This window comes from Lolium perenne, chromosome 7 (assembly GCF_019359855.2).
Source record: "Lolium perenne isolate Kyuss_39 chromosome 7, Kyuss_2.0, whole genome shotgun sequence".
NCBI lineage: Eukaryota > Viridiplantae > Streptophyta > Magnoliopsida > Poales > Poaceae > Lolium > Lolium perenne.
The window spans coordinates 70,207,027-70,234,717 of record NC_067250.2 but is presented as its reverse complement, the minus strand read 5'-3'; the positions used below and the strand labels follow the sequence as shown (position 1 = coordinate 70,234,717).

Sequence of the window (27,691 nt, the reverse complement as noted above, 5' to 3'; positions counted from 1 at the left end):
AAAACGTCATGCTCATATAGCAGTCAAAGATGCATTTTGATCGTCTCCCTCATAAATGCCTAGCTGAAGTTTCTAACTTCGTGAATTGTCACGACCATCACTTCAACAATAATCCTCTAAATTTGCTTTACATTAATTATCCATGTTTCATAAGTTGACGTCAGCGCAACTCCCCAGTATGTGACCATCTTGGAGCGGTGCCAGGTCTCGCCCACACCATCGCTGCCGGCCAAGCAGCCGCAGTGGTCGCTGCGGCTCATGTTCTTGACGGTTGGATCTTGTCTTTCAGGAGCAAGACGACCGCCACCCACATGCTCCCGCGAGCTGCAAGATGAGCCCGAAGTCATGTGCTCGGACAGGTCTCAGCTATGAAGACTTCGGCAACCTCATCGGCTACCATAAGCGCAACACCGTGAGGCTCCATCCACCCCCCCCCCCCCCCCCCTGACAAGACATGGGCACCTCGATGACATGTTCCCCCCACACCAGCATTCTTCATCGGTATGGTGCTGCACCGCACAATAGCAAATGTACCGGAATGTCGTGCATCTACCATTGATCTTGAGGCTGTCCAGGTTGGGGAGAAACCTAGAAGGCAGTGCACTTTTCGGTGATGGGTAGGGGACAGAAAGGGGGTCAGTGACGGGTTCTTGGGCATGTTCAATTGCACTGTGGTACCAGCTGAGCTGTTGGGCTTCGTCCAGATAACTGGGCCTCCATCAGTACCACCGAAAAAGAAACGGTCGAGTCAAAATAAATGCCAGGTGTGCCACGAGCACTGTAACATATATTCAGCAGATGTACAACAAATAGGGTGATGCTGCCAATATTGAAGCAAGTGGCCCGTTCAGATAGTGTGAGCATCCAGACCAAGAGCAAAAAACGAGTTTCAGTCGGTTGGAGTATATGAATATAACCATGGCAAACACTGCACCAAATCCTGCATGGAAAGCGAAGCTCGATATAGACCTAGAACAGAACCAATTTACATCACCTCACAACCTACTAGCCTTACTAGGTACAGTGCTCAGGCCTCCCTGGCAAAAGCATACTAGCCTTACGCTTTCCAAAATCTTTTCTGTACAAGGACGCAGGTACAGCCCATACATGGCTCATAACCTGCCATACATTTACTTGTAGCTCAGCAGCACCGAGTTGATCACATGCATCATCAGGCGGATGTCGTTTGCTTCCAGCGGACTGATTCCCGGCAACGACTGCTGGTGGGCCAACACGCCATAGACCTGCTCGAATATCGGCCTCACATGGACGGCAATCGTCTGATCTGCTGGTTGGATCGCCATGCCGACGGCCTTCATCCACTGAAGCTTCACGGGGGTGTCGTTGCCTATGTCGCATGCTAGCTGCTGGAGAAGGGCTAGAAGCACCCATTGGTTTAGAGGCACCGGGTTCAGCGTACACAACCCTTGCAAATCAACCTGGTAGAAAGGGTAGTAGAGTATCAGGATCCGCAACTGGTGACCTGGTGAAAGTTGCTTCTTCGTGGAATGGAAAACAAGTTTGTACTTTATAGACGTGTTGATTTGTTCAAGCGACAAGAGAATGAGAAATATTCCTAAAGACGTTTTAAAATTTAAATGTGGCTGATACCTGAGAGCATAACCAAGACACCATGAAGAGATCACTTCTTTGAAGAGCCATTGTAAACGCTTCGTCAAATTTACGCTCAGATATTAGTCTGCTAAGCTCCTTCAGCGGGTCAAGTGGAACATCAACCTGAAACAGCAATTAAAACCAGTAAACCAAATGTTTTGATGTTTCATTCACAAGAACACACAAAACATCTGAGGGGTGGGAAGTTAACACCTATTCACCAGAGATGAATACAAAAGCAAACAGGAAAAACCTAGAGGGTGTGAAAAAATTACTACCTCCATTCCATAATATAAGTCGTTTTAGCAAATCTAGAGTGACAGTATTTAGTACCTCAGGGAGCTTAGGCGCTGGACCATTAGTAGGCTGCAAAACACTATTATGTGATATTGGGTTCCCCGATGCAACTAGTGCCAAAAGCTTGCGCTGGCCATCAAGTAGCTCTGATGTAAGACTCTGTGTAATTGATGATGCTGAATTGATTGTTTCCTGAAATAATTCAAATGAAAAAGGCAAGCATTAGCATTACTCAGCGTATGGGAAAAATTGTATACTGTAAGTCGGCTTGTGTGTTCCGCATTTCTGTGCCTATGGCACCACGTGCAATAAGAGCACAACAAAGGCTTGCAAGCATACCCTTAGTGTTTGTGCCAGTGGAGTATGTCCTGCTGCGACCCGCTGCTGGATAGCAGCACCATGCTCGGACATACCTTTCTGGAATGCACTGTCCACTTGCTCGAACATTGTTTTACAAGATTGTTCAAATGCTGGGATAACCGATGACTCAAAGCTTGACCGTAAAGAATCCTGCAGGGATCAAATCGAAAGAATATGTTGATCCTGCATATTTTATTGCACCATGATCATGCATAACCCATTCCAGATAGGAGTATGTAGGAAGCTGCTTGGTGCCAGGATGAGATCGCATTTTGTATGTATTATGTTGTATACATTGGGGTTGGATATGCAAGATACTGTTTGGTTGCTAAAATAGTAAATTTCATTGTTCTTGGCTGACTAAATTAGCTAGGTACAATATTTTGAGTGAAGGCATGTGTGTCCATGAGGAATAGCCCATGCTACATGGCACCATGCGACCAATCTGGTCACAAAAATCATTATCTTATCCATTGCATGCACATATGATCTTCCCAATAGAACAACTAAAAGTAACTCCATCATACACAATCCTGTCATTTATGGGTTCATTCAAGCAACCATACAATCCTAAATATATAACTCAGAAAACAAGTCAAGTCAGAATAAACATAGTATCATGATTACCATGTTCCATTTGGCATTACCAGCTTCACTGCTAATGATCTACAAGGATCACATATATGTGCCGAAGATACATACCTGAAGAGCCTGCCTAACTGATGTATGGAACTGTGTTTGGATCTGCTTGGTCACTGTAGCTTCAAGTTTCGTACTTATAGACTTATCCAGCTGATTCACCACCTTTTCACCGAGAACTTTCTGGAATGTGGGGGAAATATGAATATAGAGGAAATTAGAATATAAGGGACAGCAAGAAAATAGCCACTACCTGAAGTGAATCAGAAACAGCAGAAGACAAGGACTTCTCAATGATAGGTACTGTTGTCCGTGCAACATTGGTTCCCAGTGAAGATATTTCTTTCTTCAATGACTTCTCCAGCATAGCAGGAATATCCTTGTTTATAGAGGTTGTGATTAGAGTAGCAAACTGCTGTGTTCGCTCTTTCTCAGCCTTTTCATGCCTTGCATTTTCCTCCTGGAAACGGGCCCACATGGCATCAACGTTGGCCTTTACGGACTTCTCCAAGTTACGCCCTAGTGATGTCTCGATCCTTTTGCCTTCCTTTGCAATAGGAGCAGACACAATTGTGTTCAGCTGCTTTTGCATGTCAGTTTGCATGGCCATAAGCTGCAATGTGAACAGAAATTGTTAATATCAATGTCTTGCATCACAATTGGTTCAATACCATTTTTGCGCAATAAAAAATTCTGCCGCCCTTACATGGCATCAAGTAATAAAAAAAATATGCCCTTATGGCACAACATGAACACATGAATAATTAAAAATTAATATAGATCTAGGAAGGTGTAAAGTGAGACCAATTAGAGCTTAATATTGGTTAAATAAAGTTTACAGTTTTATATGATGGACAGTGGCTAACTTAGGAACTAGAATGTTGACTACACAGCCAGGATGTTTAACAACATTTACTAGAATGTTGCTGTATTCAAGCACCGCACAATGGCATTGTCCAAAGGTGTTATTAGAAGCAATTAAAGAGCAATGGTCCCCAGAAGTTGATACGGCTCAGCAATGTTTTGCAACGCGCAACACAGGTTTAAATCTTTATTCAAGCTTATGAATTGACATGAGGTACACGTTTATTTAGGTACACGAAAGAACTGTCATTTCCTTTACTTTAGGGGAGAACCGCGTGTAGTTTACTTAACGGTAAGACTGACAGTCTCATCCTCCTAGCTTAACAAAGCCAAGCTGACAGCTAAGCTACAGCAGTTTAAATTACTTTGACCATAACAGCGAAATGGGTGAGTTGGTATAACAACAGCATTTTCCGTACTGATAAATCAGGTATAAATTTTCATCAACTACTACACAATTTATCTAACAATTTTTCCTTTTAATTAAGTTACAGTATTAGCAAATTTCTTACAACTATTGTGATGTACCAGCACCTACAACGTCAGGCAAGTTTCAACACTAGGGTAAAGAAACTTCTAGTTTAACAACCTGGTGCAATGTTCCTTGAATAGCAGCTACTTGCGAGGCGGAATCAATTGCAGGGTTTGCATTGCTTGGAGAGGAATCATTAGAGTTGAAACTGCTTGTAAGAGGAGACAACTGCCCAGAGACCTGAGGATGCAGAACTTTCTGTATGGTAGCTGCAGGTAACTGCAAGTTCCTTGAAGCAACAGAGACATCAGTTTTCTCAGGAACTTCAGTTGTTCTACTTTGAACATTTCCATCCCCAGCACCGGAATGTTGTTTCGAAAGCATGGGATCTGATCTTTGGAAGTCGTCCACGTTGTACTTGTCAGTTGTTACTGACCGTTCACTGATTGACTCTACAGATCGCTCCGAAGACATGTTCAGTCTCTCCATTTTCTCATGAACAATTTGGGTCTCCTTAGCAGCCTCAAATTTAACATTTTGATCTGGTTTTTTCTCAACCACATGTTTTGACTCCACTTCTACATTATGTGGGCTGCCTTTCGCAGTTGTTTCAGCAGATGGGATCACACCTGAAATAATTTCAGATGGGGTAATCAAGTGTGTGGCTTTCACTCTGCCGTTAAACGTGGAGTGAGCATCCGAAACTGTAGCCTCACCTTGGCCTGTTGGGTCTTCCTTCCCGACGCTATCCTCCCTGCCAAATGCTCCTTGCCCACTTGTACCGTCACCATTGATCACTTTCTTACTCGAATAATCAAAAGATGACTGATCCCCGTCATGATCACCAAGAGATGGACCTTTTGAAGGATCGGCACTAGATCCAGCATTATTCATGTTTGATGTAGGAGTCAAGGATGGAACATGAGCAGTAGTATCAGCATCTGCATAAACAGATAGCGGAGATGAGAGATCACCACCAACCTCAGAAGCATATGAATTAACTGAACAAATAGTATGCAAAGTTAATATGGCATTACCTGTGCCCTGATGATCACTCAATGGTTTGGTTCCTGAGGATGACTCCACCGATGCCACTTCTAGAGGTCTGTCATATACATGTGAAAGAACCGGATCCCTACCAAGACTAGTATTATCAGCTGTAGGAGGCAAACAGAGTGATACCTCCAGACCATACTGCTGAATAGCCATTGTCTGGACACAATATACTTGCACGACTTGTTCACCATCTGGTTGGCTTCCGTATGTTCCCGTCAGACTTAAAATAGGCATTGCAACTGTGAAATCCGCTATATAGTCCAACCGAGTAGAAACAGGATCTGGGCCATATTCAACATGGACAGCATATATAGCATTCTTTTTGGCATTCGCAAGCAAAATAAGGCTAGCTTGTGGCAACACTGCTACTTGGTTGAAAAATGCTTCCTCGTGCTTATGTTCCAGAGAACTCACAAGTTCCAGAGCTTGAGTGCATCTCCAAGTCTCAGACTCACTTGGCAACAACCAACCTTCCTTATCAGAGGAAGCCCAGATTTTAACTTCTCGATTGAGAGGGCCCTGCAATATTAACAAAGTTTAGTATGTTCCCATCACAATGAAGATGTATGCTAAATGAAGATGCATATGCAAGCTTACTTTCCAAGTATGCAATCATAGAAATTGCACACATAGTTTATCATAAAAATATATTGAAAAAATAAAGCCAATGCACATTAAGAAAAAACATTGTTCCGTTTACAATTCGATTGTGAATTATCTTAACAGTTATTAGAAAACAGTGATCCTTTCAGCATTATTTGAACCGGGCAACTGTGTTATATAAGTATACATTGTATAGCAGAATAACATGTCCGCTGAAGGTGATTAATGATGACAGAAAATGTAGTAGTTAAAAATGTGAAGATGTAGAGGAATGCATACCGCTGTAACAAGATTTATATGATTTGGTTGCTCAGGTGCCGTAAGGAAAGAAACTGAGTAAACAGCTTTACCATCATGTGGTTTAATCACAGATAGAGGCAATGCTCTGCGATCATCCCAGATTTTTACCTGCCAAAAAATAAACAGTACACATTATAAATTGCATTTACAAATTCAGAGTGTGTTTCTGTTGATTACATGGTGCCAACAAGAAAACAGGTAAGTTGTCCCCTGATCGTTCATCCTCAAAGAAAAAATTTATGAGGGACAGCAGTTTTGTCCATGTCCAGGAGGATAACAAAAGTAACTTAACTAAGCTCAGAAATCGTAGCATGCATTAGTAGCATACAGCTTGCAGTGGAGCATGGAAGGTTGACAGCATATTCAGACATTTTGGACACTATAGAAGTGAAAATAAATGGAATCTGAATTTGACTGCAATTGTACATAATTTTAAGAAGAGTGTGGCAGTGTGCATGATCATTTGATTTGTAAAGCATTTCTTTCCTGTGCTATTGCCTATGATGGGGTATATGTTTCTTAACCAAGAACAGGATGTATTGCACAAACCGTGCCATCTTTTGATGCTGAAGCCAGACGGGTAGTCATCCATTGAGATAAAGACAGATCAGTGACATCCCCGTCATGTTTACCAACCAAGTACACACCATCAATCAGCTTGTCAAGTGTGCATTTAAGAGGCTCTTCTACATTGAAGTCTCTTCCTCTTCCCACTTTAGTTGTATCTATTCTTAAGACGCAGTTCCCAATTCCAATAAACAGAATTTCCTACAGGATAGTTGCATGAGTCATTAACAGAAAATCAGTGAAGACACTGAAAGTGACAGGCGATGAGGCTCTACTTGCTTATGGGAGTGCCAGCATATTCTTGGATGGTAAATTTCAGCATCTCCTATCTGGATGGCAATTTCAATCTTTCCTGTGATCTGTGGTTTATTTTCATCATCTGGTCCCTCGTCAATCTTCCAGACATATATACGCCCATCCACACTTGCACTGCAGGCAAACAAAACGAATCTTAATTGTGCGTGTGTGTGTTCGTGAGAGAGAGAGAGATAGAGAGAGAGAAAGAGAGGAAACCAAAGTTATGGTGGGAGGCCACTACACCCGCTAGATGTTCATTTTAATCCAATTAAAATGCCAGCACAGCCACACAGTAATCCAACAGAAGTACCCTAAAAGTAAAAGTACCTTGCTAAACGATGGACATCTTCTGCAAAGAAAGCCATGTCTGTCACCCTCTGCAGCAAACAAAATAAGGATGCTAAACATAACAAGGAAATGCACCTTCGCGCTAAATAAAATCAACAAAATATGGAACGAACAAAAAATCAGATATGATTAGCTTCAGATTCTAAGTATGATGACAAATGCTCCACATCAGTATGAGAAATAAGAACGAATTCAGTGAGGTATAAAAATGACTGATTAATAACCTCCGACCTGATTTATGTAGCAACTACATTCACTATTCCCTTTGGCTTTCTGCTGTATGTACTGACCACATTATTTCATTTGACAATATAACCTTCCAATTCATACTTCACCCACGCATAGTTAATACTTAAGCCTTTGCCCTGAAGTATAACATACTGTCATCATAAGACACAACCCTAGATCCAGCGCCGGTTCGTGCTTTGAGATTCACATATTTTGTGAGGTACCTATGCAACTGTGGGCGTTTTCTGATGAAAAAAATCTGTATCTAGTTTTTTTTCAACATCTGTATCCAGTTTATGCTTGCGGAGATGAATATACAGTCAATACGATAGCACACATGGTTTCCTCGCAGGTACTAATTAATGCTTGCGGAGCTCAGGCACAAAGCAACAAATCTGCAGTCCACCTTAACCCACTAATAACATGGCCGACTCCAACAAACACTTGAACGCTCAAAAGTAAGCGACATCAAATCAAATTCTCCTCGCATGATCAATCCACAGCAGCAGACATACCTGTGTGTGCCCACGGAGGAGCGAGCGGAGCGCGGTGTTGATGTTGAGCACGCGTATGTTGCCCATCTTGAGGCCGTACACGATGTAGTTCCGGTTCACAGCGATCTGCCGGCCCAGCACCAACCCCGGGTCGGACGTGTACTTGGTGATGGGCGTCACCTCCAGCTGCGGCGGCCGCGTCTCCCCGGGCAGCCGAGAGTCGACGTCGTGCACGGCCCTGTCCCCGGGCCCCAGCAGCCTGCCCCGGGGCATCTTGCTGCTGGCCATCCTCGCCGGCGGCGCGGACGGCATCCTCGCCGGCGGCGCGGACGGCATCCCCGCCGGCACCCCGGAGGAGAAGTCTGAAGGCGACGACGTGGGCTCGAGGTGGGCGTTGCCCAGCAACTGCATGAGCCGGGCGCTCGGGTTGGGTCCGGGGTTGGGGACAGGGAGAGGGTTTGGAGTGGGGTTAGGGTTCGTGTAGGCGGCGGCTGGGAAGTGGGCGGCGCTGGTGGGATCGGGCGGGTAGGGGAGGTAGGGGTTGCGGTGGAAGGGCGGCGTCGCCGGCGGGTAGGAGTAGGGTCCTGGCGGGGCCGAGGCCATCGGAGCGCCGGGCGGGGCGCCCGGGAAGATGCCGGTGGGACTCGGGACGGTTGTGGGGTTTGCGGGAGGGTTGAAAAGGCTGGCGAGCTCGAAGGGGGCGCTCGAGGTAGGGTTAGGGTTCCCCGACGGCGACGCCATGGGAGGCCGCTCGAAGGGGAGATGGATCTGGAGTATGCGAGGAAGGAAGAAGACGGCTCCTCTTCCTGGTGGTTTTTGCGGTTTACTGGGATTTTGGGGAAGAATGGTGAATTACATAGACTACTGCAGTAGTTACCTCAGCAAAATGGTTTTAAAAATGTAGAATTAGAAAAGATCAGTGTATTGAGATACTCCTTTTTCGAAAAAGACGCTTATTACTCAAAAGTTTTGACGTAATACATCCGACCTCTGCATAGATAGGATGTACACAGCCGTTCAAGAAGTTTACAACTTAAGTTCTTAATGAAATGTAACGAGAAACAAAAATCTATCATTGAATAGGAGCCGCAATGCGCAGACTATGCAGTCACCCATGTTGGGTCATAAACTTCTTGGTCGAATTCTCCAATCGTGTAGACACCTCCGTAAATAGGTCGTGGTTCTCCGCGCGCTGAAGCGACGACCATGAACGGAGCGTAGCCGTAGACCGGTAAATTACCTGCATAAGAGAAGAGTTTTTGTCATTAAAAACCTTATCATTTCTGCATAGCCATAGCGACCAAATAACGGCGATCGCTCCCACTCTGATAAGATTTTTAAACCTGACCTCTACCCAATTTAGTCAATTGCCAAAAATATTTGCAATGCTTCGAGGTGGATGTAAGTTAGATCCTATCTGAATGATTAAGCATATAACTTTAGCGAACCGGTAATGGAAGAAGAGATGTTTTATTGTCTCATCTTCGTGACAGAAAACACATTTTTACAGCCATGCCAATTGTGTTTGCAAGGTTATCTTTGGTGAGGACACCACAACATAGGTACCTTCGTTTTCAGTGGTATCCTCAGCCTCCAAATGCATTTATTATTATAGACCGGTTGTATAAGTTCTATTAATCGCTTTGTACATTGATTTTACCGAGAATATGCCATTCTTGGTGAGTTCCTAGCGAAATATATCATTCCCTTGAACCAGTTGGATTGAAGCTAATTTTTGTAGTAATTCGTTCCAAGAGGTTAAACGTGACTACATCACGTTTGAACCTCATAGATGGTGGGGAGGTTTCCATCACTCCCTGAAGGGTAACATCCTTATGATGTACTATCTTGTGCAAGGCTGGATATTGTTCCCGGAGTGTGGTTGCACCCAACCACCTATCCTCTCAGAATCGTATCTCCGACCCATCCCTATTGAGATACTCCTATGCTACTCAGGGTTTAAAATGTAGAGCTTTTGAAAGGTTTGAGCTAGAACCAGTAATTTCACCTCACATGTTATTATTGAGGCAGATTTCAACTTTGGATGTTTATATTCGAACTACCACATATATAAAGGTGAAAGTAGTCCGGCGTAATATGAGTAAAGTACAAGTTCTTTGTTATATGTTCTAACACATACGATTTGAATTGGTCCGTGTTTGTTATCTTTCTGTTGATGAAATCAATGAAATCTTCAATCTAAATACTAAAACCTGTGGAGTTAGGAAGTTCACGGATATGCCGGCACGCTCTTCACCACCTTCTCTGTTGTTGCGGCATCATGGCGCTACGTGTCTTACCCGCACCCTTTATTGCGAAACCGTAGTGGGCTTCTTTGTCCTTGTGAGCTTGTGTGAATTCTCGACACCATTAGACCCTCGTCACTCTATCTGATGGCACTCCCTTTATAGGCCGAGCTATGAAACAACATTGGGAACTGACTCCTTCCTCTTGAAGCCTTCCCTCCCCTCCCCTTTCCCTTGAGAGTCCACCGGAGAGAGCCGGGCCGATACTATGTCCTCCCCGCTGGAACAGCCGGCCGGAGATGGGCTAAGAGAGGTGTGGGGTGTAGGGTTGTTAATAGTAGGTGGTGGTTTTGGCGAGATACCGGACTATGGCTTGATGCTGTGAAGTGGCTGGATGTCGTGAGCATATGTGAGGTCTACTGCATGTCATGTGGGCTAGATCTGGAGCCTCTTCAGGTCTTCTTCCTCGTCAGGAAGCTCTGGTGGTCAGGGCCGGAGGTGATGGGAAAGGAGGAAGTGGCAACCTCTGCAAATAAAATCCTTTCCCTTTGCAGATCTGATGCGCCTGGTTTTGGCCTAAAGAATCCCCTCTTTGTCCGTGCTGATGTTGAGAAGGGTGTTATGCAGGCTATGCTCGGTTGTGGGGTAGATCTATGGCAAGGGAGTTCGGAAGCTGCTCCCGGGAGTTCATCCACGATAGCCGCAAGTTTGTTGTCATCTCATATGGCCTAAGGGCGGCCACTCCCACCTCAATTGCGGGCTTCGCTGTCCTTTGGTGGTTGATGGTGTTTTTCTATCTTCAGGTTGGTATGCCATTGCTGCTGTCTCCTCCCAAGTGGCTTTGTCCCCGACGATGTCTCGGTTGGCTGCGTGGTCATGCTTCAGCTAGGTGGAGAAGGAGCAGGACTCGATTGTGTTTTGCATTTTTATTTTAGGGTCCTTTGTGCAAGAAAGTTGGACTTGGTTATAATTTTTCATTTTCTCTTAGTCCTTGATGTAACTTGTACTCCGCCGCTGATGAAATGAAGCTTTTGCCCTTGTTAAAAAAACAACATTGAGCAGCTATGTAAGAGGAGGGACATAATATGTTTCCTAGTGGAGTACTGTGCTACTTGGGATACACAAATATGTGGTCTTTTTCTAGTACGCGGTAGTGCGCGCAATGAAGTGGGAATATAGAAGAGCAATACAATAGGGTTGAGATATGAGAGGGAATGGACGAGTAAGACGAATGCCTAGAGAAGGAGGACACCTTACTTGTATTTTTGGTTGTTTATTAGTTTTTTTAGAACAATAACCAGAAACTATGGTATGTTTCCTTTATAAAAAAGGTATAGTTTCTAGGGCTTAAAGAGAGTGAATTTAATATAGCTTTCATAGAGTTTTAAGTCAAACCCAACAGCTTTATTGCACTTGGATATGTCTTATCGTGCATGCAATTTGACAGTGTCCACGAGTAATTTCCAGTCAGTGAATATATAATATCCCAGTTTGGATAATGAATTCCTGCACATTAGCAGTCAAAGCTCTCATTTTCTTATCCTCCGGACTGAACACTTCCAGTGACTCTCCTAGGTGATGGATGTTCCAAAACCTCTCGCCGGACCCTGTCATGGTATTTGGTATTGTGAGGCTATGGGTGAATGTAACTCTAGATTTTATTGCTATGTGACCGAACTTGCGATGCTCTTGTCCTCACCAGTACACGCCCATACTGAGGATACTCCTCATCAGACACGACAATCAAAATGACCATGGTTAAATATAGCTAGCATGCATGGTGAGGCCTTCTAGGATCGGGCCATTCCTTGACCGAACACATGACACACTTGCCACAAAGGTTTTCAATCATCGTTGCCAATGGTTGGCAAAGGTATAATCTCGTTGCCAATGGTTGGCAAAGGGATAATCGTTGCCAATGGTTGCCAAAGGTTACAATTTTCCTTTGTTTCTCAGCCTCGCCTGCCCAACCAGAGGCCTATAAGTGACTTGGCCGGAGTTGCCAATGCCTAGGGGCGGAGCTTTTTATGTTTTCCCTGATGCATCAGGGTCTAAGATTCTTTTTACTAGTATTTGTGAGCTCAATGAGCAAAGTGCACCAGGTTAATCAGGAAAAAAGTGCATGAGGGAGACATAAATTCAGCTAACAAAGGCTGCAAGCTTTGATGATGCATCAGGGGAAATTTTACTCTAGCTCCACCCTGCCAATGCCCAGCCGGTGCGCGCCACCCAACTATCGTGGATAGCCCCAAAGCACGTCCCACTCCCTCGCACTTACTTGTTCTTAATACCCGTTTCTCATGTATAGCTCATTTGTAATGAAAATCAGTATTTGTCTTTGCACAAAGGGACAGAACAAAATTCACACGCATCTACATATTGCATGAATAATTTGAAGCTTCCTACACTATCACACACAAGGTTACCAGCGCGCGCTGTGACATGTCGACAACTTTGAGGACATCATCAAACATGCTTCATACGCAGTAACCATGATTAGGACTGGAGGTGCACCTTTCACTTGTTTACTACACAAATGCCAGGAACAAGACAATGTTCCCAACGCATGTCAACGCTGAAACCTCCACTCAGATAAAACTCTAGTGACCAATCCAAGACCAACACAAGCCAAGTTCTGTGTCACCACTCAACAGCAACACTAACATTAAGTGTCACATCTTCAGTTCCAATCGACCAATAAGACAGTGTGTACTCATAAACAACCTCAAATGGCAGTTTGAGTGTGGTGAAAACAAAGAAACAACACTATTGAGGTTAAGACATGGCCGAGGTTAATTGCTTCACAGTAAAATCAGGGCACGAAAGAAGTGTAGTACTTTCTCATTATGAATAAGTTCACTACATTGCAAGTTGCAAAAATTTAAAGATAGCCAAGTATCCATCTGAGTAACATTAGGTGCGTCAAAACCTTTCAGCATGTGACAAGTAAGAAAAATGTATTATGGTCATTCTGAGCACATTTTCCCTTAAGAGAATCTCAGTCGTTTTAGCCATGGTAACGCATGCAGGTCCAACGACGGCTTACTACACCTCGAGATCACATATCATGATCAGCTAATCATATCATGTATTGTATACACACGAACCAAGAGAGAATCACATAGCACAACGAGCTAATCACGAGGGTTATAGCAATATCCAGAGAGCTAAACAGAACTGCACTAGGTCATTTGGCCTTTGTTGCATGCAAAATCAGCTCTGCGGCTCCAGAGATTGTTCACTGCTACCGACCGTTCCACAAGTAGCAGCCACGCCTGAGCTGGTATGGGAGTCGACACCTGCCATATGATGATCAGGCTTCTCCTCCTGCATCTCGACATCATCATGGCTACCGGGCCCTGCCTCGGCTTCTGCGTCAGCCATCTCTTCATCACCATCACCTCCTGCATGTTCTGTTCCGTTGGAAACCGCTGCAGGATGTTCCGGCAGCTTTTCAGGTTTTGCATCGACAGGATCTGTGATTTCTGTGATTGCTGTTGCTTCGGAATTTGGACCGTGGGCAACTGGGTATGGGTCGGTACACTTGGTTATAGTAGACGTGACTAGAAGGGTCTGCAAATAAGAAAGCTTAAAGTTGGCAACAAAGATCTATTGTAGTTTACAAAGAACTACTTGTGATCTATTAGACAGCATTTCAAGTTGTAGTCCAATAAGCGGAAAAGTTGATGCTCCAGATAAAGAAGTTAAACTCATACAATGCAGGGTACAGAGTAACATAATAACCATGTAGTATTGATATGCTCTACGTGATGGTGAAAGTTCAGGTAACAAACCTTCTCCAAAGCCAAAGCGAGCTTCGACAATTTCTTATATGTTCCTTTTGGATCCAACAGAATCTGTCAAACAGAAAGTTAGTATAAGGCTCCTTTCGAAACAACACCAATGCAACACACAAATGGAACCACATCGCCTTCCTTTCGTGAGTAACTGCTTTACCGACATTATATCATCAAGGAAATTTTAGAATCAAACTAAAGGGAAAAATCATCACCTCACAAAGTCTTTGCAGTGTAAATGGAGGACCTTCTTCAAACCTCAAGAGGGCTGCAAAGATGTGCAAACAAATGATCAGGATCTGTTCATGCTCCACACAAAGTACGTCAGACATCACCTCTTATCATATCGATAATCTGGTCTGGTACAATCAACTTAGGATATTTTGGTATCTGGCAAGGTACTTTTTTTTTTACAGAAAATCCGGTCACAAACGGATATTCCATTCGAAATAACACGACAAACGAGTGCAAACATCAGAAGGATAACTACCACACAATTTGCCTTAACCTAAATCCGATTTGTGAAAGAACTGATCATATTTTTCACAACTATTTTTCCACATCAGCTCTGAAAAACAGAGCAACAACATAAGACCAAACGTATTCTAAGTGTCGAGTTGAATAAACATACTCCCTCCGATCCTAAAAGAGTGTCCAAGCTATAGTCTAATTATGTTTTGCTGCTAACCCCTTATAAATTAATCAATTTGATGACGAGCTGCCCACATGCACTGCACCATGCGTGTCCTCGCATACTACCGAGCCGCACATGCATATGGTCCCAGGTACAGATGCATGCAAGCTAGCTGGCGAAGGACTGCGGGTTGATTAGCTAAAATGATTGAGGGTGTGCTTGCAAAAACGTTCGTGCGACATTTTTTTAGGATCAGAGGGAGTACTACATTTCGACTCTGTTATGTAGTGAAACACCAACAAACAATTCAAAACCCACCAAATGATGCTGTCATTTTAAGTTTTTAACTGCAGGCTATTATTCAAAAATACAAGTAACAGAAAGTCATGTAACAGAATTGTGAAACAACAAACCAACGTATTAGTGCCTTGACTTATTCATGTTCCTAAAGGTAGATATCCAGCTGCATATTAGTGCTTTCAATTGCATTAAAGTGTGCAGTTCATATTCTTGACAGCCAACATGAGTTATGACAATGCACAAACTACATACCCGAATCAATGGCTGATTGCTAAGTATGCCAAAGTTAACAAAGCTGCACTTAGTGAGAAGATATGAGGAGTCTAGGACCTTATCAAAATTTAAGGGGGCGAGAGAAACATATACATCGTACACTAATGTGAATTTTGTTAAAACCTTAATATCGCAACAGCAAAATGTGAAGGCATAAAGTAACTTGAAGTCTTAAAACAGTACCATCATTTAGCTGGCTAAACAGCTCTGAGTGTGCCTCCGCAGACAAAGAATTCTGTTGCTGCCCATCTTCTCGCATCACCATTTGAACCTCAGAATATTCACCCAAGACCTATATATGTGAAATGATGAAAATCAGCTTAGAAAGTAAAGCTACTATATTCTGACAAAACATAGCCAATACAATAATCTACAAACATTGTGAAGCTCTTTTCATGGCTCCCCATACCTGCATCAATTGGAGAGACAACAACCTCTTGAGAAAACTCCATTCATGCCTGTAAAGCGGAAGTTAATCACAATGGCAAGAATAAAAAGGAAACCTCACATTCTCACTACCTCCTAGGAGGGTTGTAAAACTTCTATCTTTTCAATGAAATGAAATGCAAAGAGCCCTTTGCGTTTTCTCGAAAAAAAAAAACATTCTCACTACAGAAAAATTTGTCCATATGTTCCAGACCAGCAACTATCTCTTCAAAAGTATAAAAGTGAACAATTAAATCAACCTAAGCTTGGCTCATCTAGAACAACAACTGCTGCCCATTTTCAAATGCTACCTATCGACATTCTGTTACACATTTTACACAAAGATAAGAACAAGACATCATCTATTTTCTATAAGGAAGAAAACCCAATTATAAGTTGCAGATCCGAACAGAAATATGAAGAATGGAGTTGCTTTCAACATTCAAAGAATCTCTAAATAACATTAAGTGTATGTAAATTCATCCAGGTCCAGTATAATACCAGAACTTCCCCGTCTCAGCTATAACTTCGATGATGCCTCTCATTTCCCCAGGAGTAACATTGATGATTCCATCGGTATCCCTAGAATGAAATACATTTTCAAATGTTCAGAACAAGAATAAAAAGAACATGGAATGACCAAACTGCCATACCGATAAGAGGCATTTGTAGATTTTGCATATCTATAAAATACACGTTTGCTATTAAAAAGTTGAAACATCAAAATGTCTAGCTATGTTACTGCAGATTTTAAATCAATGTGTTTAAGAGTGTATCTAAGTGTTGCAAGAGGAATTTTCCAACTTATAGTGATAGCAGGAATGCCAAAGACCCAATATAGAAGAACAAATCACTGGATAGTTCGACAAATAAACATAACCAGATACAGATCAAAGGCCAGAGCATGGAAAGGAGACGGTGTGCTTTTTCATGTTCAGTGAATTTGTGGCTGCACAGATTATTATTGCTAGATTTGAAATGCACCAAATATGGGCTGAACCTCTGCACTTGTAGGAGCGAGCCGTCATATTTCTCACCCATGCAATGCGTCTTGACATAGGTGCACATTCTCCGACCACTCTTGTGAGTAAGTGCGTGGTGAGAGAATATGCACAGACCTGCTTTCTCAGAGAAAGGAAGATGCAGAGATGTCACGGCGCATACATGTGGGTGAGATAGCAGGAGCACTAACCCAGACAAAGCATACAATCCAGTCTCATAAGCACTAAATGTATGTCTAAGTTTGGTGTAAGACTAAAGAATATTTTAGGGATCTTTACACAATACACACTATACTCTACCCATGCACATAGAAGTGTCACGATCCAACAATCAGTAAAAGCTTATAGCGAGAAGGACAAAAACAGTAAACAAAAGTTAGATATGCAGACCGGCTACAGCCATATAAACTGGAATCGCTTACCCATGCTTGTACTGCGTGTTCGCATCCTCAATGTGATGATCCGCGTCAGCAGCTGCCTCGGGCACCACCATGGGCACCCTCACTCCCTCAATATGTTGGTCTGTGATGACAGCCTCCTCTTGCATCACCATAGGCACTGTCGAGCTCTCCCCATGCTGGTCCGCATCGGCGGCCTCATGTGTCACCACCATAGAGACTGTCGAGCCCTCCCCACGCTGGTCCACATGAACGGCCTCCTCTGTCACCACCATAGACACAGTCGAGCCCTCGAGATGCTGGTCCGCGTCAGTAGCCTTCTCTGGCACCACCATAGACACCGCCGAGTCCTCAGCAGCCTTCTCTGGAGCCGGCACCGTCACACCCTCAGCACGCTGGTCCGCACCAACAGCCTCCTCCGGCACAGCCATTGGCACCGTTGAGCCCTCGAAATGCTGGTCTATAACAGCAGTTTCCTCTGGCACGGCCACCATAGACACCGTCGAGTCATCAGAAGCTTTCTCCGGCGCCACCATGGGCACCGTCACACCCTCAGCACGCTGGCCCGCACCAGCAGCCTCCTCCCGCGCAGCCATTGGCATGGTTGAGCCCTCGAAATGCTGGTCCACAACAGCAGCTTCCTCTGGCGAGCCCTCGGCATGTTGACCCTCGTTGGCAGCCACCTCCGGCACAGCCATGGTCACTGTCGGGTTCCCCGTTGCCGCCACACCTTCCTCCATTCCCAGCTCTTCCAGTAGCTGCAGGACAGTAATAACAGACTATTACGCAACAAATTTCGGCACATTCCATATACAGCATTGGGTGAGAATGTCATCGGTCCGTCCCGATTCAGTGCATACAAACAATCCCTTCCCACATCATAGTTAACACAGAAAATTGCATCATCATCCCCGCTGCTCCCTCCCATGGAAGCACCACCTTGCCCATCCCAAAACCACGCACGATTCTTCCCAGAACTAGCTCCTCCGTGCCCTAAAACACGAGCCCATGCTCACAATTCCTCCGCGTCAGAACAGCATCCTCACGCCCAAATCACGGAACGCGTCGAGGCAATGCAACGGCGTTGAACCACTACCGGCGCAATCTCCGGAGCCCGGGGCTCTAGGTGCGCCCAATCCACAAACGCGGCAACAACGGCAGTCCCTGATCCGGACCAACGAGGGCTCCGCCAAGCGGAAGCGCGGAGAGAGGGGATGGTCGGGGAGGGAGAGGGGGGCGCACCTAGAGGGGCAATTTCCTGCGGCGGCGCGGCGGAGCGGGCACCGGCACGGCGGGCGCGAGGTCCCTGCGGCGGCCTGAGGACCGAGTGGGATGGGGAACCTGGTTATGGTTAGGGCGGATCAGAAGAATGAGGGGCCAAATTGTCTATTCCACCTTGGCAGCAACCAGCAAGTGATGAATGGTCAAAAAAAACTATACTATATGAAGGAAAGTATTTTGGAACACTTTTTTTTGCGACAATTTGAGTATTAAAAAAATGATGAAGCTCAATGCTTCCATGTGGTCATATGAGATATCTCTAGGTGATTCATGGCAAAACCGGTTCATATTATACTTGAAAGTAGAAGACGACTGAGGCGAACACACAAATTTGACTTCGTTGCTTGAAAAACCTTGATCCTCCATATAGATAAGACTCTTACCTTTTTCTATGGCAAACATTCGTTGATGTTGGTATGTCGCCTAGTGAAGTGGTGGAAGACTCTTTGTTAAACTAACTCTTACACAAGCTTGGCGGGGATTTTTTCGGTAGTTTCTATCCTTTTCTTGTTATGTGTTATTGTTGGGGATTCCACGTTGATAGACAGAAACAGATGTTGCTATAGGTACAAACGCTTTATATGAAGAAGAGTACCATATTTATAAGGTGGAGAACAAAAATTGATAAGACCAAGGAGCAAAAGATGGTAGATACTAGCCAATATATCTGTTAGCGTGGAAACGCCACTCAATAATGGAAGAATTCATCAAAATTTTATATATGCAATCATATCAAATTTAGATATATATACCTTATTTATGAGCATTTAAGTAGGCTCACACGAAAATGTCAACTTAGTAGATTGTTCAGCAAAGGGGACTTCATATTTTTGAAAAAACATAGAAATTAATATATGCAAACATAATGATTTTAGAAAACGTCCAGATTTTATTTGTTAATTAAATAAATTACATCAAATGAAAACCTGAAACACACACACACACACACTAACGATGTTATACTTGCAAACAAAAATTGCATCGAATTCCCTTGAAGAAATTATCGCACGTCCATCTTTTTTCACCCCAATTTTTTTTTCCCAGCCATTTGCACAAAACAAAGGCTGAATTTTGCTGAAAAACTGAAAAAGAAATTAAGAATGAATGAATGACGTCGGCCGTTCAGCAAAGCCCAAGGCCCACGAGCTGGGTTTAAGCTGAATTATTTCCTTCTCGCTCACTGCCTCCTTCCTCCCACTCTTGTGGCGGCGCGACCCAAACCCCACACCACGCCATGCTGCCGCGATCGCCGGCGAGCCTCCACCTCCGGTCGCTCGAGTGGGCGCGAGCCTTCAGCTCGTCCTCCTCCCCCTCGCCCTCCGCTGCGGCCGACGGGAAGATCGTGGCGTCGGTGGTCTTCGAGCGCCTCCCGGTCGTCATCCCCAAGATCAACCCCGTCGTCTACGCCTTCCAGGAATTCTCGTAAACTCCAGATCCAGCCCGCCTCTCTTCCAGCTTCCGGCCTTCTGCCGTTTCTTCGCTCGTTCGGCTCATCTCGTCGTCGATGCATCTTCTCAATGCTAGGTTCCGGTGGAGGCAGCAGTACAGGCGGAAGTACCCCGACGACGTCCTCGGCAAGGCGGAGGCCAGGTGACATTTCCTTCCTCCCCTCGCGTTCTGCGTCATGTGTGTGTGTGTTTTTTGTCTGCCTCGACCATTTCTGGTTTGTAGATCTTACCCTAGGTTCGTGCTAGCAAAACCGAAATGTACGGTGGGTTTATAAGTGCATTGTGTTGGCAAAAGTGGCACATTCTCTACGGTATACCTGTGAGAACCTTGTATAAAATTCAAGGAGAAGGAAATGATATTCCTGTTTTACTTGTAAAAGGAACACCACTGATTCAGCGGGGTTACATTTAGTATGCACAAGATAAACATGGGGAGCAATTGGTACTGAATATGTGGAGATTCTTCCTGAGTAACAGATGCATGACCGAAAAGTGGTAAACATAATTATATTGAGACAAAAAAGTAATCACTTAGTAGTTAGTAGTCACGTCGTGTCAACCTGGGATTGTATGCCTTTGATGCATGACCGAAAAGGGGCAAAAAAAAATTGTGTCGTGTCAAACTGGGATTCTATACCTTTGAATCAAAATCAAATAGCAACCTGCAGGTCCGCAGTTGATACCCACTGCATAGTAATATCCATCGAATAGAACTTGCCAACAAGTGGAATGCTTCTCTTGTTCAGAGCGATCTGTAATGGTCCTTAGAAGGAACACCAGTAAAGGATATGGCCCATTCCATGCGAATGATGCATGTTGTTTGCATAATCCCTGCATAGCTACATGACCATACATTGGCACCTGCTGTCAAAGTTATCTGTTTTATAACGCGATCATGCATCATTTTGAGAATATAAAGTGACCTGGATGCGGGAATGGAAAAAATATTTGCAAACAGGGTTTGCTTCAGTTCTTTTCTTGTCATTGTATACTTTAGGCGTCACATACATTGCATCTTGCTTGTTTCTGTGTGCAGGGGTAAGGGCGATTATCAGATAGATTATGTGCCTGCTCCGAGAATCACAGAGGCTGACAAAGCAAACGATCGGAAGTAAGTTTCCAACCCATTCCTATCTTTTTATTTCTCAGCCTACCTTGTCCTTTGAAGTTCTTTTTGTGGTTACCTTCAGTGTCAATTTCCCTTGTCATGCAAGCATGTGCTGCATGCTTTCTTGAAGAAGTCATGTGGTCATTGTCAATTATGCTATTATCATTACTTTGATAGTGTCATATAAACATGTAACTTAATTATAATTATAAATCTTAGTCTGGTTTTATCTTTTGTGCACACTAATCTAACTGCATTCTAGGTTGTAGTAAACTGAATAACTGATCTAGTTTTTCATTTTCTGTAACTTTTATAGCCTTACCAGGTGCCCTCTGCGTATTTCATTTTTTGTTTGCTCACCTTAAATCCAATGGGCCTATTTATTCTAAAAGCTGATTATGAAATCATGTTAGTGATATCATCTTCTTGGTCAGTGATATTGTCTCCACTCTTCACACCTTACATGCATGGCTGATGGAGCCTACTCCCTCCGTCCTCAAATAAGTGATCTTTGGGCATGTCTAAAGTCAAACTTTATTAACTTTGACCAATTCCCTAGGAAAAAAGTAGTAGCATTTATGATACTAAATTAGTATCGCTAGATTCATCTTGACATGTAGTGCAATAATATAGTAATTTGATGTCACGTATGTTGCTATTTTTGTGTAAAAGTTTAGTCAAATTTGAAAGTGTTTGACTTCCAGAAAAGGAAAACTTACACTTATTCGCGGACGGAGGGAGTGTAGTGGAGTGTATGTGCCCATTCCACTGGCTGCACTGCGTGTACTTTAGTATGTAACATGGTTTGTTACCTGTGAACACACATCATGTGCTGAAACTCAAATATACCTTGTCATTTAACTCTTGTGACAATGCTGCTCTGTGAGTGTAAGTGTGTAGCAAAGGTCTAGCTTATGCTAATCCAATGTTTTCTATAGGTCGCTACAACGAGCTCTAGACAATAAACTTTATCTTCTTCTGTATGGCAAGACTTTTGGGGCTCCTGATGGCAAGCCTGTTTGGCATTTCCCAGAAAAAGTGTATGAAAATGAAGACACTCTGCGTCTGGTATACACTCGCAAAAAATTACCTATGAAATTCCCATATCTATGATCCATGCTGTATTCAGTTCCAGTTTAATTACTTATGTTATCTTACGCCTTTTGTCTGTGCAACCAGTTTAGATTTGTGATTTTTGACGGTATCATTTTCCATATGTTATCTGCCTACTTACTGGAGATTTCATTCCAGTGTGCTGAGTCGGCGTTAAAGTCTGTTCTGGGTGGACTGGACAACACCTATTTTGTTGGCAATGCTCCAATGGCTCATATGGAAGATGAACAAACAGGAGACTCTAGTGTTCCATCACTCAAGGTACTTGTTGTTTCACCATTAGAAATATGATGATGCGTCCTGTAATATGCTTATGTTCCTTGCATTTTGTAAGGCAAAACTGATGGCTTATTAGTTTGATGTGCCGCCCTGTGATGGTTTCTTATCTCGTAAATGCTTGTGGCAGCGTTTCTTCTTCAAGTCGCAAGTGATCGGCACCACAAAGCTCGATATTGGCAAGTGCGAGGACCATGTGTGGGTGACCAAAGACGAGTTGCTGGAGTATTTTCCGGAGCATAAGGCGCTCTTCGACAAGATGATCATTCACATAAGATAGCTCTCTAGTCTGGTTTATGCCATAGGCAACAAGGCCGAGCCTACGTGAATACCGAGCATTCCATCATTGGTGTCATACTGCTTGACCTGTGTTCCGGTTTACAGGTGATGAATTCACAGAGTCACCACAAAAAAAGACGGCATTGAACTTTTTTTTCTTCCTGAAATAGAACAACGCCAGCCATGTCCGTGTTGGCTGTCTCTTTTTGTTTTGTTGGCGCTGTTAGATTAAAATGTACGGCAATGTTGTAGCCTCCTACTCCACATACATCTGCTATTTTTATGAAAAATAATTGATGGGCCAGGTTGCGTTCTGTTGTCTCTATTTCCTGACGTTTGTGGGCTGCAAACTTTTGTAAGGAAATTTGCTAATAGGTAATCCAATGTCTGCAGTTCTTTTTCCCATTCTAGCAATGTTTGATCCATCTTCCTCCTGGTCTCCTGGTCCTGGACGACCAAACAAAAACACAATGATCTCCTGATCGCTCCTACTAGTATATATGTACGCAAATTTTCTGTTGATGTATGGTACGGCTACCTGCCTTCACAAGTCCATGTGAAGAGTATTCTGACTTGTGGAACTGGTGATGTGAAGAGACACGTGTGGTCGCCATGGCCTTTCATTTGTGTCTACGACGTCTCTGGTCTCCGCTATAGAATACTCTGCGTGTGCTGGAGCACGTCCCATGCAGAGGAGAACGTGTCGCCACACGGTAGCTCCACCACAGAGCACCGCTTTGGGAGTTGAACTTCCGCTACAGCCAGCCTCCTCTTTACCCCTCACAACGTCTCCATTCTCCTGGCTTCCAAGCTCTCCGTGTTCTTTTCAGGCAGAGTGCAAGGCGAGAAGAAGAAAGGAGGAATCAACAGGTGATGCAGGTGCCCGTAGGCTTCCTCGCCAAGCTCTGGAGCTTCGTGTCCTTCTTGCCATACTTCATCCTCCTCCTGCTCCTTGGCTGCACAAAAGGTATGGTGTTTTTCCTGTGAATTCAGCAGTTTGTGTAGAATGCCTGACAAACTTTCTTCTTCTGTTGCCTTTGCCTTTCTGCAGCTGTCCTGATCGGCCCGGTTGCCGCGGCCATCGTCTTCTTCGGGGATTCGGCCGTCATTGTTGGCCTCTGGCCCGCGCATTTCATCTGGACATACTGCTGCGTGCTCAAGTATTGCCAACTCCCCCTAAACACATTCATGACTACTTTGGATGAATCATGTTTAATGTGTATATTTTTTACTCTTCAATGGCTGCTTGCCTAAATGAGCTGAACTGTGTGCTAATTACTTGATGTTAAATTTCACTGAAATGTTGTCCCGGGCATATGACAATTCCGTGGACTCTGGGATCGCAGGACGAAACGAGTCGGGCTGGTTCTGAAGATTCTAGCAGCGATATTCCTGCCGTTGCCGTTGGTCCTACTGCCGGTGCTCGGCATTCTGGGGAGCCTTCTAGTTGGCATCGGCTATGGAGTGTTCACTCCCCTTATGGCCACCTTCGAGGCCGTCGGTGAGGGCGTCGCCGACAAGCTCTCCCATTGCTTTTTGGTATGCACATGTCGCTGCAACCTGAAATGCAGATTCGCTTATTTTATTTATAGATAGTTTTTTTTTTTGAGTAGTTAGATGCACTGATCAACGCCGTGTAATTAACAAAATAATGATTTGTCAAGTTCCATTTGCCTTTTAGCATGTACGCGCCCCTGCTGCAACCTGAAACGCAGATGTGGATCTCTAATTTGTTTTATTTATCAGATGTGCACAACAACATCGTGTAGCTGTTTAACAAAATATAGTGAATCTGTCAGGATGGCACCGCTAGCACGATAAGGGGAGCTTGTATGGTGGTGCGTGACGTTACCGATTTCTGCTTCCACTCCTACTTCTCCTTCATGGATGACCTCTCGGAGAACATGGGGGAGGACGAAGAGCCTTTCGACATCAAGTATGTACTAGTCACTAATCGCACCATCGGTTTGCCACAAGCTTATGTTCCTTATATAGTCATGTCGTATGAAAGGAGAAATGGGTATTAGCACTTTTACGCGTCACTACTTTTTTCTCGGACGCATGAAACGATTGTTTACTAACAAATTTTGTGTGTATTCTACATTTGGAAGGCTGTCTTATCTACCGCGGAGCTTGCTCGTCGCGCTGGTTTCTGTTCCTCTAGATGTCTTGATGGTTACTGGGGTGGCGTTGTGGAAAAGCCCCTGCATGCTACTGAAAGGATGGCAGAGACTCTGCGAAGACCTAGTCGGAAGGGAAGGGCCTTTTCTGGAGACTGTTTGCGTCCCTTTTGCCGGTCTGGCCATTGTATTGTGGCCACTTGCTGTAATTGCAGGGGTGATTGCATCGTTTCTTAGCAGCTTTTTTCTTGGTCTCCATGCTGGATTGATTGCTTATCAGGTCCTTTTAATTGTTTCTACCCCTACAAAATAAGTGTGCATTCCAGTTATGTTTATATAATCCGTATAAATGACTTGAACAAACACTTACATATTCTTTGTAATCACCTGCAGGAGGATTCATTTCAAATGGGTCTATCATACATGATTGCTGCCGTAGCATTGTATGATGAATACACAAACGATCTTCTTTACTTAAGAGAAGGTTCTTGTTTGCCAAGGTGCGATTGGGCAGTTATATCGACAACGATTAGGACTGCAGATGCTAAAAAAAAAATGTTATTTTGCATACCCTGTTTCATATCAGCAATTCATTGTACTTGTCAGTAACCTATTTCTGACAGACAGGCCCAAGTACCGGAAGGCGGGTTCTCCAAAGTTCGAAGCAAGCCACGACACGGATGAGCACAACATTGCAGCTGAATGTGCAGAGAAGCAACATCATGGATACCGTAAGCCTAGGAGGGTTCTACAGCGGTCAAAGACATTCATGGAAACTATCCAACGGCTAAGACCCATCCAAGTATAATGAATACTCCATTCTGCTTCTTGGATCATTTAGATCACTGTTTTTCAACAGCCAAGATTAATCATTTCCCCTCTGCCTTAACATGTACAGATATGGGACTGGCTCTTCCGGTCTTGCGAGATGAATGGAAGGATATTAATGAGCGAGGGACTGATTAGTTCTGAAGACATAGAGGAATTCATAACTAAAGGAAAGGGGAAGAAGTTGAGCATAAAATTGCCGGCGTGGTGTATCCTTCACTGTCTAATACGGTCCGCAAAGCATGACTCACACGGTTTGCTCATATGTATGACTCCCTCCCTGACAGCCTAACATAAGATTAACCTCTTTAAATCTAATCTAATAATGGTCAGTCGCTGTATTTTGTTCATCGCAGCTGATGATGTCGAGGTGACCAACTTTAATTGGCCGAAAGACAGAGTGTTCGACTGGATGCTTGGACCACTGCTGGTCTTGAAGGAGCAGATGAAGAAACTTGAGCTAACCGAAGACGAGGAAATGTGCTTGCGGAAGCTCATCATGACGAACAAAAACGAAAAACCATCAGACTGGGAGGACTGCGGTTTTCCGTCGAACGACAGTGTGAAGAGAGCTCAGCTACAAGCAATCATCAGAAGGTACTTTTTAAATTTCGATACATTCTTCATGCTTCCCTGTAGTCGGATTCGAATGATACCTTAAAGCATGTGTAAATCATTAACAAACTCACCATCAACAGGCTGCAGGGGATCGTCGCCAACATGTCCCGGATACCAGGCTTCAGGAGGCGGTTCCTGAATTTGACTAGGGTGCTGTACCTGGAGGCGATCGACGCGGGTACCATCGACGGGTCGCCGAAGATAGAGGGCAAAGTCAAAGCTGATATCGCCAGCGAGAAACTTCAGTACGGAGATTCTATAGAAGCGAAGGATCCATCAAATGACACATTTGGGAACGTTGATATGGTTTGAAGTTGTGCTGTGTAACATTTTTTCTCGACTCTGCAGTAGTTGTTTTAATCCTCTCAGATGCCGTCCATGCGGACGCACATTTCTGCTGCCTAGGACACGGATAACTAACACTGGAGAAACCCTCATTATGAAAATGATATGCTGATTCGAACATGATATGCTGATTCATTTTGATAAAGGGAATATAGTAATATTCTGAAGATATCGATTACACATAGCCTGTGCACCAACAAGGTATCGAAAACATACACCCGAATACAAGCAATGCCTCTAAAAAGAAAACAATACACAAGAGTTATACGTAGATCTTAATTTTTCACCTTGCAGAAAGTTCTAGTTTTCAAAACAATCCTTCCAAGCTCATTGCTAAGTACAACCAATAAAGAACACATAAAATCCAAGAAAATTGTGGCTAGGTAATTTAGGAGCACCACCTGCCCATGGTGAGGTTTCCACGGTTCACCATGGGGTTGATAAGGGAATTGAAATCTTCCGATAATGTTTTTTCATGGTGACCCGCGATGATCGTGCATACCTGGCAACATGCTAAGTGAAAGTTTTTAGTGCAAACATCAGGGTGGCGAGTCATTGAAAGTTTTTAGTGCAAACATAAGGGTACGAGTCAACTTTCTTGATCCCGGTGTCGATGGTGTTGCCGAATTAGTCGTCGATGACGTCCATCGAGTCCACCTCTCGAAGTGTTGGATCCGATGACAGCTCCTCTTCGCAGTTAGAGGAGACACCATCAAAAATATCAGCGAGACCCCCCCAACTTGTGGTGAAGTTGAAGATGTTTATGGAAGTTTGAGGCGACTTTGCCTCGCTTGTGGAGCCAACAGAAGATGTCAACGTTGTAGCTGAGTAAATCAGATATACGAGTATGAACCAAATCCTACTTGATGAATATTAATAGAATAATTATTAGATCTTTTTGTAATATATTAATGAGTTCATGCAATCTACATATACCAAGATCTAAAAGTGGTTCATTTACTTCTTTTTCTATCAACTTTTTACTACTCTCTACTTGTTTCTCATTATTTTATTTGACTATCCATATTCCCTTCTCTTCCTTCTCATTCTTATTAGGAGCT

At 43.8% G+C, this 27,691-nt stretch overlaps 4 protein-coding genes across 7 annotated transcripts; 2 read left to right on the top strand and 2 right to left on the bottom strand.

Annotated features, from left to right (window-relative positions):
• Positions 1 to 887: 887 nt before the first annotated feature.
• LOC127317155 (varicose-related protein) lies at positions 888 to 8,974 on the bottom strand. Of its 3 annotated transcripts, XM_051347676.2 has the most exons (14): positions 8,161 to 8,974; positions 7,397 to 7,446; positions 7,048 to 7,201; positions 6,755 to 6,973; positions 6,185 to 6,313; positions 5,284 to 5,821; positions 4,963 to 5,187; positions 4,364 to 4,875; positions 3,164 to 3,523; positions 2,974 to 3,093; positions 2,251 to 2,421; positions 1,948 to 2,103; positions 1,612 to 1,737; positions 888 to 1,439 (listed from the first exon to the last, which is right to left on the bottom strand). In XM_051347676.2, the coding sequence occupies exons 1-14, from the start codon at positions 8,878 to 8,880 to the stop codon at positions 1,131 to 1,133; spliced, it is 3,789 nt and encodes a 1,262-aa protein (XP_051203636.1). In that variant the 5' UTR covers positions 8,881 to 8,974; the 3' UTR covers positions 888 to 1,130. The 3 variants fall into 3 exon arrangements, with proteins under 3 accessions (XP_051203636.1, XP_051203635.1, XP_051203637.1); XM_051347675.2 differs by having other exon boundaries at positions 4,364 to 5,187; XM_051347677.2 differs by having other exon boundaries at positions 4,487 to 5,187.
• A 4,351-nt stretch (positions 8,975 to 13,325) lies between these two features.
• Positions 13,326 to 18,607, bottom strand: LOC127317156 (uncharacterized). The gene is made up of 8 exons (XM_051347679.2): positions 18,457 to 18,607; positions 17,239 to 17,972; positions 16,317 to 16,397; positions 15,799 to 15,847; positions 15,573 to 15,681; positions 14,398 to 14,450; positions 14,180 to 14,242; positions 13,326 to 13,958 (listed from the first exon to the last, which is right to left on the bottom strand). Exons 2-8 carry the CDS (start codon positions 17,952 to 17,954, stop codon positions 13,599 to 13,601), a joined length of 1,431 nt encoding a protein of 476 aa, XP_051203639.1. The 5' UTR covers positions 17,955 to 17,972; positions 18,457 to 18,607; the 3' UTR covers positions 13,326 to 13,598.
• Positions 18,608 to 19,643: 1,036 nt separating this feature from the next.
• On the top strand, positions 19,644 to 23,033 carry LOC127317157 (uncharacterized). Of its 2 annotated transcripts, none has more exons than XM_051347681.2 (6): positions 19,644 to 19,917; positions 20,020 to 20,085; positions 20,980 to 21,054; positions 21,990 to 22,119; positions 22,303 to 22,426; positions 22,574 to 22,818. In XM_051347681.2, the coding sequence occupies exons 1-6, from the start codon at positions 19,730 to 19,732 to the stop codon at positions 22,681 to 22,683; spliced, it is 693 nt and encodes a 230-aa protein (XP_051203641.1). In that variant the 5' UTR covers positions 19,644 to 19,729; the 3' UTR covers positions 22,684 to 22,818. The 2 variants fall into 2 exon arrangements, with proteins under 2 accessions (XP_051203641.1, XP_051203640.1); XM_051347680.1 differs by having other exon boundaries at positions 19,649 to 19,917; positions 22,303 to 22,425; positions 22,571 to 23,033.
• A 368-nt stretch (positions 23,034 to 23,401) lies between these two features.
• LOC127317158 (uncharacterized membrane protein At3g27390) lies at positions 23,402 to 26,598 on the top strand. The gene is made up of 10 exons (XM_051347682.2): positions 23,402 to 23,686; positions 23,771 to 23,879; positions 24,066 to 24,258; positions 24,519 to 24,655; positions 24,831 to 25,119; positions 25,233 to 25,339; positions 25,467 to 25,641; positions 25,738 to 25,933; positions 26,024 to 26,264; positions 26,366 to 26,598. The coding sequence occupies exons 1-10, from the start codon at positions 23,593 to 23,595 to the stop codon at positions 26,595 to 26,597; spliced, it is 1,773 nt and encodes a 590-aa protein (XP_051203642.1). The 5' UTR covers positions 23,402 to 23,592; the 3' UTR covers position 26,598.
• Positions 26,599 to 27,691: the final 1,093 nt, after the last annotated feature.

Coding starts and splice junctions, on each gene's coding strand:
- LOC127317158 (XM_051347682.2), top strand. CDS start 23,593: ATGCAGGTGCCCGTAGGCTTCCTCGCCAAGCTCTGGAGCTTCGTGTCC. Junction 24,656..24,830: donor GAAGAGCCTTTCGACATCAA/GTATGTACTAGT, acceptor TACATTTGGAAG/GCTGTCTTATCTACCGCGGA. Junction 25,120..25,232: donor CTGGATTGATTGCTTATCAG/GTCCTTTTAATT, acceptor AATCACCTGCAG/GAGGATTCATTTCAAATGGG.
- LOC127317155 (XM_051347675.2), bottom strand. CDS start 8,880: ATGGCGTCGCCGTCGGGGAACCCTAACCCTACCTCGAGCGCCCCCTTC. Junction 7,202..7,396: donor GATGTCCATCGTTTAGCAAG/GTACTTTTACTT, acceptor GTTTGCCTGCAG/TGCAAGTGTGGATGGGCGTA. Junction 1,440..1,611: donor TGTCTTGGTTATGCTCTCAG/GTATCAGCCACA, acceptor CCTTTCTACCAG/GTTGATTTGCAAGGGTTGTG.
- LOC127317156 (XM_051347679.2), bottom strand. CDS start 17,954: ATGGAGGAAGGTGTGGCGGCAACGGGGAACCCGACAGTGACCATGGCT. Junction 16,398..17,238: donor AACACGCAGTACAAGCATGG/GTAAGCGATTCC, acceptor ATTTCATTCTAG/GGATACCGATGGAATCATCA. Junction 14,243..14,397: donor CACTGCAAAGACTTTGTGAG/GTGATGATTTTT, acceptor TCTGTTTGACAG/ATTCTGTTGGATCCAAAAGG.
- LOC127317157 (XM_051347680.1), top strand. CDS start 19,730: ATGCTGCCGCGATCGCCGGCGAGCCTCCACCTCCGGTCGCTCGAGTGG. Junction 19,918..20,019: donor TACGCCTTCCAGGAATTCTC/GTAAACTCCAGA, acceptor TCTCAATGCTAG/GTTCCGGTGGAGGCAGCAGT. Junction 22,426..22,570: donor CTAGTGTTCCATCACTCAAG/GTACTTGTTGTT, acceptor TGCTTGTGGCAG/CGTTTCTTCTTCAAGTCGCA.